Raw genomic sequence first — 14668 nt, forward strand, 5'->3', positions numbered from 1 at the left:
ACGGACACAGGATTGAATCCCGGCATCCCATATGGTCCCCCAAGCACTCTACATGTTCACTGGAGTAGGGCAGCATTATTAATTTGGGCTCTAAGATTGAAGGGGAGTTTTGCAAGAGTTGAGATGAAGCAGTATATTGTTAAGATGACATTGTTCAGTTCAAGGGAAAGTGTCACCTGAGCAATTTAATTATTTTCAGGGAATCTAACAGTAAACATATTTATCACCTGTGAGCAGCATGTGTTTAAATCTGTGGTATTCCTATTACTTCTGTCCATGACCTGTTTTGGAACTCCATGTATTTGAAAATAGCACCTGTGCTCCTTTAGTCTCTAAATCCTGTTTGTCATTTTGTTGGTTGGTTTTTTTTTTTGTTTGTTTTTGTTTTTAGGTATACAGGGTTAAGGGTCAAACCCAGGCCAGCCACTTGCAAGGCAAATACCCTACTTGCTGTACTATCTGGCCATTCCAGCTAAGTCCTATAGTCATTTCACACACACACAGAACTTCACTTTCCTCAAGGTCAGTGAACTCTCTAACGGGAACAAGAATAATGACTCCTGCACACTGCCTTACACTTTGTAAAAGCAAAAACACAAAAACCCTCGCGGTATCTTTTGCTCAAGTCTAATGAGACTCTAGCCAAGGGGTCTTGACATCCATGCTAAATAAAACTGCTATAGAAAGTAAAAAGGATTGGGGCCGGCGAGGTGACGCTAGAGGTAAGGTGTCTGCCTTACAAGCACTAGCCAAGGAAGGACCGCGGTTCGATCCCCCTGCGTCCCATATGGTCCCCCCAAGCCACGGGCAATTTCTGAGCACTTAGCCAGGAGTAACCCCTGAGCATCAAACGGGTGTGGCCCGAAAAACAAAAAAAGAAAGTAGAAAGGATTGCGATAATCCTCAGAGACAAAGAAAGGAGGGCTGGAAGGTCCAGCTCTCTACATGAAGCTCACCACAAAGAGTGATGAAAGTTTGAGAACTGTCATAACAATGTGATTGAATGAGGGAAGTAGAAAGCCTGTCTCGAGTACAGGCGGGGTGGGCTGTGGAGGAGGGAGATTTGGGACACTGGGGATGGGAATGTTGCACCGGTGAAGGGGGTTGTTCTTTACATGACTGAAACCCAACCACAATCATGTTTGTAATAAGCTGTTTAAATAAAGATATTAAAAAAAAGTAGAAAGGAACATCCAGCGGCAATGTCGACGAACCCCAAAGGATCACTCCTTAACTTTTTGCTGCTTCTTAGTGCCAGAGCTAAAGAATATTTCTTTCACCAGGCAGCACTCAAGGGTTACTCCTGGCTATGCGCTTAGAAATCGCTCCTGGCAGGCTCAGGGGACCATATGGGATGCTGGAATTCGAACCACCATCCAGAATTCTGCATGCAGGGCTAAACGCTCTGCCTCCATGCCATCTCTCTGGCCTAAGATTTTTTGTTTTGTTTTGTTTTGTTTTGGGGCCACACCCGGCAGCGCTCAGGGGTTACTCCTGGCTCTAAGCTCAGAAATCACTTCTGGGGCCCGGAGAGATAGCACAGCGGCGTTTGCCTTGCAAGCAGCCGATCCAGGACCAAAGGTGATTGGTTCGAATCCCGGTGTCCCATATGGTCCCCCGTGCCTGCCAGGAGCTATTTCTGAGCAGACAGCCAGGAGTAATCCCTGAGCACCGCCGGGTGTGGCCCAAAAATCAAACAAACAAAAAAAGAAAAGAAAAGAAAGAAATCGCTTCTGGCAGGCTTGGGGACCATATGGGATGCCGGGATTCGAACCACCGACCTTCTGCATACAAGGCAAACGCCTTACCACTGTACTATCTCTCCGGACCCAAGACCTAAGAATAATTTTTTTTCTAAGAATATTTCTATATTATCCATCCTGAGATTGCATCTTGGAACCGGTGGACACCAGGAGTGACAGCAGACGCCGGTGGCCAATGCACGCTCCAGGCAGGCCACAGTCCCGAGACCTGCACCCACAGGGCCTTCCGGGGAGCTGCAGCGCCGGCCTAGCTCGTTCCCCTCAAGCTCTGCCGGCCCCCCCAACCCTAGTTCCCTCCCGACCCCGCCCACCCCGGTCCCCGTTGGCCCTGCCCACTCCGCTTCCCAACTTTCCCGACTCTCGGTCACTTCGCTGCAGCTGCACCCTCGCCTTGGAGCCCGGCCCCGATCCACCCATCGGTGCCGCCCGACTCGGCCCCGGGCCCCTTGCGATGGCCGCCGCCCGGGCCCCGGTCACTCGGCAGGTCCTCGGGGGCGCGGAGTGGGCCGAGGCCCGTGGCGACGAGCCCGGGCAGCCCCTGGCTCCGGCCGTGGCCGAGCTCCCGGTGCTGGACGCCGCGGGGAGGCCGCTGCGCTTCGGGGAGCTGTTCCGGGAGCGCCGGGCCGTCGTGGTGTTCGTGCGGGTGAGTCGACGGCTGGCCGGCTGCCTCCCGGGCCTCGCCCGGCCCTGTCCTCTCGGCCCGGGGCTCCGCTCCCCGCCTTTGCCCTCCCCGGGCTCCTGGCTTTTTGGGAGGAGCAGCGAGTTTCAGATCCTGAAGCTAATGCGGCTTTCCTTCTCCTTCTTGGCCCAATCGGGATTGCAGCACTTCTTGTGTTACATCTGCAAGGAATACGTGGAAGACCTGGCCAAGATCCCCGAGAGTTTCTTGAAAGTAAGTTCCCAAAATGAAGAAGCAGCCGTGCAGCCTCTTTGGGGCGATCTGCTGCGGGTCATCGGCTTCTCCTGGGACTCAGTCAATCCAAGGCTGCAGTGCTTGGCTCCCCAGGAACCCTTCTCCTCCTGCTGCCTTTCCCCCCAGCATCCATCCCCACCGGTCACTCTTAGCTCCACTTCTGCCCCAAGTGACGTGCGACTTGGCTCGTTTAGAAACAGCACTCGAGCCCCAAGAATGATGTTGACGTTCTACCCACTTGGCTAGTTTCCAGGGCTAGCTGGTGCCTAGAAATTCACAAAAGCTAAAAAAAAAAAAAGTATTGGAATTTCTTTCCTCCGACAGGCTCTCAATCGGGAGGTGGAAAAATAAAACTGATTGATAATCCTGTTTTAATAGTGTTCATTCTTTTTCATCTAGACCGTTGGGAGCCACTCTAGTGAATTATTAACTCCCATCTGAAATTTTCATCTAAATTAATTGAGCATTTAATTTACATCATTTAAATTTATGAACACTTAAGCATGCATTTTTAAACATTAAACTCATTGGACATTTTAGCAAAAAATATCATTTAAGTGAACGTTTTAGCATGCATTGCTTTGGCTCAATTTTAATGGTTTATTTTTTTGGAATCCTATAAATGGGATTAAAATGCAGCAAGAAGTTGAGTGGGCTGGGGCCGGAGCTATAGTACAACGGATAGGGTACTTGCCTTGCTTGGCCTACCTGATGACTGTGGCATCCCATATGGGATTATGAGCACCACCACGAATAATTCTAGAGTGCAGAGCCAGGAGTAACCCTTCAGCATCACCAGGAGTACCTCAAAGACTCTCTCTCTCTCTCTCTCTCTCTCTCTCTCTCTCTCTCTCTCTCTCTCTCTCTCTCCATATTTATACATATATACACACATACATACATACATACAAATGTATACATATGAAGTTTAATGATGAGAGTGCAGAAAAACATTAATATATATGTTTTTTTCTTTCCCTTGAAGGAAGCAAACATCACTCTAATAGTAATTGGACAGTCATCATACCACCATATTGAGGTAAATATATTGCACATCAAGAAACTAATACATAAAATGTCTCAGACTATAAAAATTATGTTTGAACAGCTAAGTATAGATTAAATTTAATTTAAAATGAGATATTATTACTCTTTTCTCTTTTTCAACATTTTGCTTGAATTTTATTTCAGTCTTTTTGCAAACTGACTGGCTATTCTTATGAAATCTATGTTGATCCTGAAAGAGAAATTTATAGGAGATTGGGAATGAAAAGAGGTGAAGAAATTGCTGCCTCAGGTAAGAAAGGCTTGATGGTGTCTTTTCATATTTGCATAGTTGGAAACAATAAGTTCATAAACCAGGTTCCTAAAAGAATGCAACTCCTTGGTGAGATGATGTGGAAGGCTGGTGAAGCCCTAAATTAGAATAGGAAAAGTGAATCAGTATATTCAGAAAGGTTATCTTTCTTTTTTTTTTTTTTTTTTTTTTTTTTTTTTTAGTTTTTGGGCCACACCCGGCAGTGCTCAGGGTTACTCCTGGCTGTCTGCTCAGAAATAGCTCCTGGCAGGCACGGGGGACCATATGGGACACCGGGATTCGAACCAACCACCTTTGGTCCTGGATCGGCTGCTTGCAAGGCAAATGCCGCTGTGCTATCTCTCCGGGCCCAGAAAGGTTATCTTTCTGTGAAAATAAATATAATTTTTGTAAAGAGACAGTCTAGGAATTAAGGCATTTGCCCTGAATGCAGCTCACCCCATTCTTTTTTTTTTTTTTTTTTTGGTTTTTGGGCCACACCCGGTGACGCTCAGGGGTTACTCCTGGCTATGCGCTCAGAAGTCGCTCCTGGCTTGGGGGACCATATGGGACACCGGGGGATCGAACCTCGGTCCGTCCTAGGCTAGCGCAGGCAAGGCAGGCACCTTACCTCCAGCGCCACCGCCCGGCCCCTCACCCCATTCTTTTGATGATAACCTGGTACTGCATGATTCCCTGAGAGAGACCCAACTCCCCTACCAAAAAAGGTCTGTGGAAGGTGATGAAAAAGGCTTTTAGGGGCCAGAGTGATAGAACAGTGGCAGGGCACTTGCTTTGCATGCGGCCAACTCGGGGACAAACCCCAGTTCGATTCCTGGCATCACATATGGTCCTCTACCCCCACCTACCCCACACAGCCTCCAACACACCTGCCAGGAATGATTTCTGAGTGCAGAGCCAGGAGTAATTTCTGAGCGCCATGGGTGTGACCCAAAAAAAAAAAAAAAAGGCTTTTAAAGATACTGAAAAGTTATCCCAAGATTATAGTAGTGAGTAAAGTGGTGGTTTTTGGTTTATACCCTCCACCAAAATGTCCCTGTTCTCTGATGAACATTCTCATGTGAAGAAGCACTTGGAACTCTTTTTGTTTGTTTTGCTTTTGTGTTGCACCAGTGGTGCTCAAGAATTACACAGGGCTAGCATTCAGGAGTTACTTCTGAACACCACCCAAGCAGGGCTCAATGACCCATATATGGTAGTAGGGATCAAATCCAGGTCAGCCTCATGCAAGGCAAGTGCCCTCTCCATTGTACTATAGCTCCTGCTTCTGCTCTAGGAACGCTCAAGTACCTGCTTTCCCTCTGTGTACTTTTAATAGTGTCCTGGATGTTATTATATTCTCTGGTCTGTACTGAAGGTGGCCAGGTAATTGGGCTAAAGATTCTGATACTTACTCATCTATTTGAGGGGCTGCAACATCTGGTGATGCTTAAGAATGATGTTCCAGGGACCATGCTGTGTCACTGAACCCAGGGTTCCCAATAGAAAGCCGACACACACTCTACCCTTTGTAAAATTATCATTTATTACTATAATTATATGCTGATATTATAGGAATTTAATAAACTTGTATGTGTTTTAGCTATAAAGAAGTTGGCATCCACATAACAAATAAAATCTAGACAAACTCAAATCATTTATTCACTCTCAATAAATAGTACTGAGCTTCTGGATGTACCCCAAGGCTAGTGAGTGCTAAAAGACAGTTCCTGCATATTGAAATTTAATCTGCTCCTGGAGGCAGAACCAAACAGCTAATTGTATTTAAGTTTAAGGGCTTGCTTTAGAAGAGAGCATTTGCTGAAATGTCTTGGGTCTCTTAAGAGTTAGCTGATTGTATTGAGGGTGGTTGCATTGAGGGGGAAATTGGATGTTGTTGATAGAGACACACACTGAGCACATACACATGACAAGCTATATACAAAGAATTGTGGAGAAGTGCTGATCCCTGTGTGTGTCTGGGGTTTAGGGGCTGGTTGTAGAGTTGATGTGGACCAAAGACACTTTGTGACCAAGTCATGGCTCAGGGTGAGGCCATAGACAACTGAGGGTCTCATGAAAATCTTTAAAGCAGAGAAGTATTATGATCACAGATCTAATGTGGAGAACTGAATGGAAGTGGCTAGGCTGGAGCCAGGGACACTCACAATATCATTGTAGTAAGCTAAAGAGAAACAGGGCTTGAAACAAGTGTGGAAGTGGGGATAGATGTAGGACTTATTTGTGAGGAAGAGTTGACATGATCCTTTACTGTGATGTCAAGATTTGAACCCAGGTCAGGTATATTCTGGGAAACCCTAATCACTATACTTGCCTTGTATGTAGATTACCTGGGTTCAAATCTCCAGCCACACTTCTGGTCTCCTGAACACTGCCAGGAGTGATCCTGATAGTGGAGTAAATCCTAAGCACTGCCAGGTGTGGCTCCAAAACCAACCCAAAACAAATATAATTTGGTGAACAGTGCAATGGTATTCAGTAGATGCAGGGAGCTAAATACTACTAAATAACCCACACTGCACCAAAGAATTTGGTGATTGAAAATATCAATAGTGGGCCTGGAGAGATAGCACAGTGGCGTTTGCCTTGCAAGCAGCTGATCCAGGACCAAAGGTGGTTGGTTCGAATCCCGGTGTCCCATATGGTCCCCCGTGCCTGCCAGGAGCTATTTCTGAGCAGACAGCCAGGAGTAACCCCTGAGCACTGCCGGGTGTGACCCAAAAACCAAAAAAAAAAAAAAAAAAAAAAAGAAAATATCAATAGTGAAAGACTGAAAGAGTTCACCAGGGAACAAAACAAACTAAAAAGGACAAGCAGAAAGTTTGATGGCCTACAACAAAAGAATGTTTCCTAGAAGTACTAAAATTTCCTTTTTAATATTAAGTTTAATACATTACATATTAATTTATATATTTAATATATGTTGTATTTAATATATTGTGTATTAATATAAATCACTATATATTTGAGTATAAGCTGATCCCTCTCCAATTTTACCCTAAAACCTGGGAAAACTTAGTGACTCAAGAATAAGCCAAGGTGGAAAATGCAGCAGCCACTGGTAAATTTCAAAAATAAAAAGATATACCCAAAACAATTATAATAAATGAGGAATCAGTAGGTTAAATGTTTTTCAAGTTTATTGCTAGAGAAAAACTGTAAACTAACAACAATAACTTTAAAACTTCAAATAAAGTGCAGAAAACCGTAGCTTAACAGGTAATCAAGCTAAATCACAAATTTAAAATCCTTCAAAACTAGATTCCTCCTCCTCCTCATCTGTATGTCCAAACAGCTTCAGTTGTATCTGATGTGAGGATATCAGCATAGACACTGTCATCGTCACTGAGCACTAGATATCATCATCACTGCTGTCGGTCTCATACAAAGCGCAGAATATTGTGGTGAAATAGTTCAGTGGCATTCAGTTCAGTTGAGCCGCCTACCTACCTTCAGCTTAGCCTTGTGGACTGAGATGAAACACTGTCCCCTCCAGCAGAGGGCAGAAAACAACTGGAGACTACATGCATTTGATTCGGTGCGTGCACACCTAATCAAATAACCTGTATGACCCGAGTATATACGGTAATATCAAGTTGAATGAAATGGTAACATCTAATGTAAGTTCCTAATATTTCAGGACACAGCCCCCATATCAAATCCAACATACTCTCGGGAAGCATTCGGAGCCTATGGCGGGCAGTGACTGGCCCTTTGTTTGACTTTCAAGGAGACCCAGCTCAACAAGGCGGAACTCTTATTTTAGGTCCAGGTAAGCATCAGATCCCTGACTTGTGCTTTTCTGTGCTCTAGTAGGAGGCAACTTTTATGTTCAGTCTCTCATGTATGCAAATGCTGAGCATAATGATCTCATTCATGCTGAGTGATTTCAGTTATCTAGGACAGAGAGGTCTGCTGAATAGAAAAGGCTCTAGAACTCTTTTTACAAGTTTGATGGTGGGGTTGGGGAAGTGATTGACTAGTAGAGTATATGTCTATATATGACTATAGAGTTTATGTGTGGAAGGTCCTGAGTTTAATCCTTGGCACTACAAAAGCAAAACAAAACAAAAAGTGAAAGATTTATTTTATTTATTTAGTTGTTAATTTTTTGGGTCATACTGGTGTGCTCAGGATTTATTCCTGGCTCTGCATTCGGAAATCATTCCTGGCAGTAGGCAGGGTGCTACTGCCAAACCTGGTTGCAGTGTGCAGCGCAAGCATCTAACCCACTGTACCAATCAATACTCCTGCTACAGGAGAAATTTTGTTTGTTTGTTTTGGGGCCACACCCAGTGACACTCAGGGGTTACTCCTGGCTGTGAGCTCAGAAATCACTCCTGGCTTGGGGGACCATATGGGACACTGGATGAACCACCCAAAGTCAGTCCTAGATCAGCACTTGCAAGGCAAACGCCCTTAACGCTTGCACCACCGTTCTGGCCCCACACAGGAGAATTTTTTTAAAGTTCAAATGTAATATCTTCTTTAAAATTAACATTTCCGGGGCCAGAGAGATAGCATGGAGGTAAGGCATTTGCCTTTCATGCAGAAGGATGGTGGTTTGAATTCCGGCATCCTATATGGTCCCCTGAGCCTGCCAGGAGCGATTTCTGAGCATAGAGCCAGGAGTAACCCCTGAGCACTGCCGGGTGTGACTCCCCCCCAAAAAATTAACATTTCTAACTAGAAGGAAAATTATAAAGTACTTTTTTGGTTTTGTTTATTTCTTGTTTTTTCTCAATGGAAGAATCAGTTTAGTTCTATATCTAGAAAACAATTCCTAGCGCTGAAGAGTTAGTATAGCAGTTGGGTACTTTGCCTTATACATGGTTCACTTGGATTTGGTCCTTAGTATCCCATGTGGTTCCCCGAGCCTACCAGGAGTGAACCCTGAGCACATCTAGCCAAAACAAAATAAAAACAAACAAAAAAGGATGTCCTCAGGATCAGAAAGAAAATTAACTCTAGGGACAGGGAAAACTCACTTGAGAGCATACAAAACAGTTTTGTTTTGTGGCCACATTAGCAGAGCTGAGGTCTTACTCCTGGCCTTGTGCTCCGGGATCACTCCTGGTGCCAAGGTCAGCCATAAATCCCTGTTATACCTCTCTAGTACCTACTTTATTGATCACTTTGGACTGCCTGAAATTCCTTTGGACTCCTACTATTGAACAGCTGATTGATCCCGGAATGCTGCCAGGTACCAGAATGTTAAGAGATAGATGCCTAAATATGACCATGTCATAAAACCCGAGTCACTGTGTTGTAAACCAGTATTTTTCTTTATTTTTATTTTTGTTTTGGGACCACACCTGGCTGCGCTTAGCAAGTTACTCCTGGCTCTGCACTCAGAAATCCCTCCTGGCAGTCTCAGGAACCATATGTAATGCTGAGGATTGAACCCAGGTCAACTGCATGCAAGCCAAACACCCTAACCACTGTGCTATCACTCTGGCCCTATCAGCTTTTCTTTTTCTTTAACATTCTTTTTTTTTGTTTGTTTGTTTGTTTTTTGGGCCACACTCAGTGACGCTCAGGGGTTATTCCTGGCTATGCGCACAGAAATCAAGCCTGGTTTGAGGGACCATATGGGACACTGGGAGATTGAACCGTGGTTGGTCCTAGGTTAGCATGTAGCAAGGCAAATGCCCTACTGCTGTGCCACCGTTCTGGTCCCTAACATTCTTCATGTAAGGTCTAGAAAGATAGTACAATGGGCATTTGTCTGATATATGACCAACCCAGGATTGATCCCAAGCATCCCATATGGTCCCCCTGAGCACCGTTGGGTATGTTCCAAAAACAAGAATAAATAAATAAAATTCTTTGACTTTATTCATTGTAGCTTCTAAGAGTTATACAATTAAAATCAACTGTGGCTGGACCAAGTGCAGCATGTAGAGAGCACAGCATATAGAGCATGTTGAGCACTTCCCTTGCTTATGTCCAATTCTGTGTTCAGTTCTCAGCATCTCATATGGTCCCCTGAACCCTGTGTTGAGTGATCTCAATGGAGAGCCAGGAGTAAGTCCTGGGCACTGCTGGTATGCAGTGCACAAACAAAAATTAAAATTTATGTTAGTAAATTCCAAGTATTTGAAAGGAAGTCTTTAGAAAGTGGATTTTGATCAAGTATTATGACTTTTTGGTTATAGCTAAATATGTCATTTTATTTCATTTCATTTCCTCTTTATTAATTTGTACCAGGTTGGATTAGCTAAAATAAAGAAGCCTTGTTTTGTAAGAATAGAACCTATAAATCAACCCAGAGGGACCTTGTGAATATTTATGAATGTTTTATGTCTACTTTTAGACCTAGACAAACTTTTAGAAACTCATGTCTAGTCTCAGGTCATCTGGCTCAACATGCAGTTATGTAAAAGCACATAGCATCATTGGTGTGCCAGCTGGAAATAAGACTTACATTTTGATACTTCCTACTGAGTAACAAAAGGTATAGGAATCTAGGAAAGATTTAGGTATAAATATTATTGCAGCAGTTAACACAGTATTTGATTTTGCCTTATTTGGTAGGAAGCCAAGCTAGCTATTAAAGTTAGACATTACTATAGGTGGCAGATGAGCATGATGCAAAGTACGTAGCATAAGAACAGTGATAGTGGGCCCGGAGAGATAGCACAGAGGCGTTTGCCTTGCAAGCAGCCGATCCAGGACCAAAGGTGGTTGGTTCGAATCCCGGTGTCCCATATGGTCCCCCATGCCTGCCAGGAGCTATTTCTGAGCAGACAGCCAGGAGTAACCCCTGAGCACTGCGGGGTGTGGCCCAAAATCCAAAAAAAAAAATAAAAAATAAAAAAATAAAAATAAATAAAAAGAACAGTGATAGTGATAGTGGAGGGTCTTTGGCAATCTGATATGGTAATAAAGGTGGATTAACTTTAGTTTTGTTTTTGTTTTTGTTTTTTTGGCCATACCTGTGACGCTCAGGGGTTACTCCTGGCTATGTGCTCAGAAATCGCTCCTGGCTTGGGGGACCATATGGGACGCTGGGGGATCAAACAATGGTCTGTCCTAGGCTAGCGCAGGGAAGGCAGATGCTTTACTGCTTGCGCCACTGCTCCGACCCCAAGGTGACTAATTTTATAAACCAAATTATTCACAATAACAAGATCTTGAAACAATCCACATATACAAGAACATAAGTGGATAGAGAAATTGGTATAAGTACATAAAGTAATAATAATTACTTAGCTACAAGAAGAGTTGAAATCATGCAATTTGGATGGAACTAGAAGGCTTCATGCTGAGTGAAGTCAGTCTGAGGGAGAGGGACAGACAGAGAATGGTCTCCCTTTTATGTGGATGTAAAGATCCATAGGAAGGGAACAGCAAATGACCAAAGGCAGCAGAATCCGAGAGTTGTCTATGGAACTGGGCTCATCAAGGGAGAGGCTAGGATAGAGGGTCTTGAGTCCAAGAACCAAAGTAGACAAAATCTATGTTATACATTTATGACATTTATATATTTTTAATTTGAACAGATAAAAGATAGTAGGCATCTGAATATAACTTAATAAACTATCTTAATGTTCTTATTTTTTAGCTTTTGGGGGGGTTGTTGTGATAATGCAGATAGCCTATAAAATCATTGTTAGAAGTAATTTTATAAGTTAATATGGTTATTTGTAACATTTAAGAAAAAAATAAGATTTTCTAACTTGATACCTGTTAGTCCCATATTCTAACTTTTGGATAGGGCATTTTATTTAATTGCTTTTGATAAAGCCTAATGGAATGTTATAACTTAACATTTTCCCTTGGAACTCATAAAATAGTAAGTATAACTTATTTTACATAATACTTATCATGCTTTATGACTTTAAAAATTATTGTGGTGGGCCAGAACAGTACAGCAAGTGGTATACTTGCCTTGCATGTGGACAAACTAGGTTCAATTCCTATCATCCCATTTGTTCTCCCAAACCTAACAGGAGTGATTCCTAAGTAGAATCTCAGTAGTAATCTCTGAGAACCACTGGGTATGGCCCAAAAAAAAGAATCAGTAAAAGAAAAATGATTATAGTGTTTTATAGGCAATATAATCAATATAATATATTGACGTGCTATATATTATATTGTTATTAATATAGTTATTGTTATCAATATATGATCAATATAAATTAATTAACTTTTCCTTTTAGACTAATTAAGAATTGCGACGTTTCCTTGATTGTAGTAAGCAATGTAGCTAATGATTAATACTATGCCAAAATTGACTTTTTGTTTTTGTTTTTGTCTTTTTTTTTGGGTCTCATCCGGCAGCGCTCAAGGGAGGGTTACTCCTGGCTCTATGCTCAGAAATCGCTCCTGGCAAGCTCGGGGGACCATATGGGATGCCAGCATTCGAACCAATGACCTTCTGCATGAAAGGCAAATGCCTTACCTCCATGGCCACCAAACTTGACTTTTGTTTTGTTTGTTTTTGTTTTGGGGCCACACCCAGAAGCACTCATGGGTTACTCCTGGCTCTGCACTCAGAAATCACTCCTGGGGGGCCAGAGCAGTGTACAAGTGGTAAGGTGTCTGCCTTGCCTGCGCTAGCCTATGATGGACTGCAGTTCGATCCCCTAGTGTCCCATATGGTCCCCCAAGCCAGAGCGATTTCTGAGGACATAGCCAGGAGTAACCCCTGAGTGTCACCGAGTGTGGCCCAAAAACTAAAAACAAACAAAAAACAAAACAAAATACAGAAATCTCTCCTGGCAAGCTCAGAGAACCATATAGAATGCTGGGGATCAAACCCAGGTCAGCCGCATGCAAGGCAAGTGCACTGGCCGCTCTTTTATCACTCCAGCCCCAACCTTGACTTTTTCTTCTTTTTCCCTCTAGGTAACAATATCCATTTTATACACCGTGACAGGAATAGACTAGATCACAAACCCATCAACTCTGTGTTACAGCTTGTGGGAGTTCAGCATGTGGACTTCACGAACAGACCTGCAGTTATCCATGTATGACAGAACAGGCTGTCCCTGTCAGATGCCTTGGCCATGACTTCAAGATACTGGAGTGTAGTGGCCTGTGTAGTGTCTGCTTTATTGGTGCCAAGGAATTTGAAAAGACCATCTCCAAGTTGAATTGCATGGTTAAAGGCAGTCATTACCAAAAGTGATAGATTTTTTATGACTTTTTCTTTTGGGTGGGAGTGCCCAACTGAGCTCAGCACTCACTTCTGGCTCTGCATCAGCATTACTCCTGGGAGGCTAAGGGGATCATATGCAGTGCTGGGGACTGAAGCAAGGTGGGACCTATGCAAGACAAGTTTTAAACAGAATAAACTTTAAATGATAAATACCATTCTTTAATTTACATTGCGGTCTTTCTATTCAGTGAAAGGTTTAATTTGTCATTAAAATTAAAAAATCTTGGGAATGGAGAGATAGTATAGCAAATAGGGCCTTGCATGTGGTCAACTGGGTTTCTATCTCTGGCATCCCTTATGGTCCCACAAGTTCCTCCAGGAGTGATCCCTGAGCTCAGAGCTCAGTAAGCCCTGAGCACTGCAGGAGTGGTCCCTAAACAACTACAAAAAAAAAGATTAAAAGCCTTACGAAGGGGGGTTGGAGCAGTAGCACAGTGGTAGGGCATTTGCCTTGCACACACTAACCTAGGATGGACCATGGTTCCATCCCCCAGCGACCCATGTGGTCCCCAAGCCAGGAGTGATTTCTGAGCACAAAGCCAGGAGTGATTTCTGAGTGCATAGCCAGGAGTAACCCCTGAGCGTCAGTGGGTGTGGCCCAAAAAGCAACAAAAGAAAGTCTCATGAAGGGGGTGCTTTGGTGGGGCATTTGCTTTGCATGTGGCTGACCTAGGACGGACCATGGTTCAATCTCTGGCATCCCATATGGTCCCCCATGCCTGCCAGGAGTGATTTCTGAGTGTAGAGCCAGGAGCAACCCCTGAGCACCACTGGGTGTGACTCAAAACCCAAACAGTAAATAAAATAAAAGTTATGAATATTCTATTTCTCAACCTATCTCTACATTACAAATTCAACAAAGTTGTAAATGTAAATTTCTAGTTGGAGGGAATATGCAAATTGAGCCTTTGGAAGATGGCACTTTTCATCACTCATACACTAATTCAGCCATAGGATTTGAGGGGAGAGTGTTAAAAAGGAACAAAACTGGTTTAGATATTTAAGACATATATGTAAAATATATATGTAAAACATATATGTAAAGGGGCCAGGTAGGTGGCGCTGGAGGTAAGGTGTCTGCCTTGCAAGCGCTAGCCAAGGAAGGACCGCGGTTCGATCCCCCGGCGTCCCATATGGTCCCCCCAAGCCAGGGGCGATTTCTGAGCACATAGCCAGGAGTAACCCCTGAGCGTCAAACGGGTGTGGCCCAAAAACCAAAAAAAAAAAAAAAAAAAAAAAAACATATATGTAAAATATAGCCAGAATACTTTGTGAAAGGGCTTTTAAATAATTGTTTGAATTAAAATCTTTGCAACTTAAAACATCCACCGTGCTTTAGCTATGAATTCCTAGAGTTTCTGTTCCTCACCACCATGAGCTATTGTCACCTTTTGTTTTTCTGTATGTTTTCTGTATGTACAGTATTATCGTATTTAATTGAGGGGCTGGAATGACCTTACAGTGAGTAGAGTATTTGCTTTTTATGAAGCCTACCCAAGTGTTGTATA

At 43.4% G+C, this 14668-nt stretch overlaps 1 protein-coding gene across 1 annotated transcript; it reads left to right on the plus strand.

The window, feature by feature from the left end:
• Nucleotides 1–2214: 2214 nt before the first annotated feature.
• PRXL2C (peroxiredoxin like 2C) lies at nucleotides 2215–13323 on the plus strand. The gene is made up of 6 exons (XM_049772288.1): nucleotides 2215–2406; nucleotides 2587–2655; nucleotides 3662–3715; nucleotides 3868–3973; nucleotides 7635–7766; nucleotides 12848–13323. Exons 1-6 carry the CDS (start codon nucleotides 2215–2217, stop codon nucleotides 12973–12975), a joined length of 681 nt encoding a protein of 226 aa, XP_049628245.1. The 3' UTR covers nucleotides 12976–13323.
• The last annotated feature ends 1345 nt before the right edge of the window (nucleotides 13324–14668 follow it).

This window comes from Suncus etruscus, chromosome 4, assembly GCF_024139225.1.
Source record: "Suncus etruscus isolate mSunEtr1 chromosome 4, mSunEtr1.pri.cur, whole genome shotgun sequence".
Taxonomy (NCBI): Eukaryota; Metazoa; Chordata; class Mammalia; order Eulipotyphla; family Soricidae; genus Suncus; species Suncus etruscus.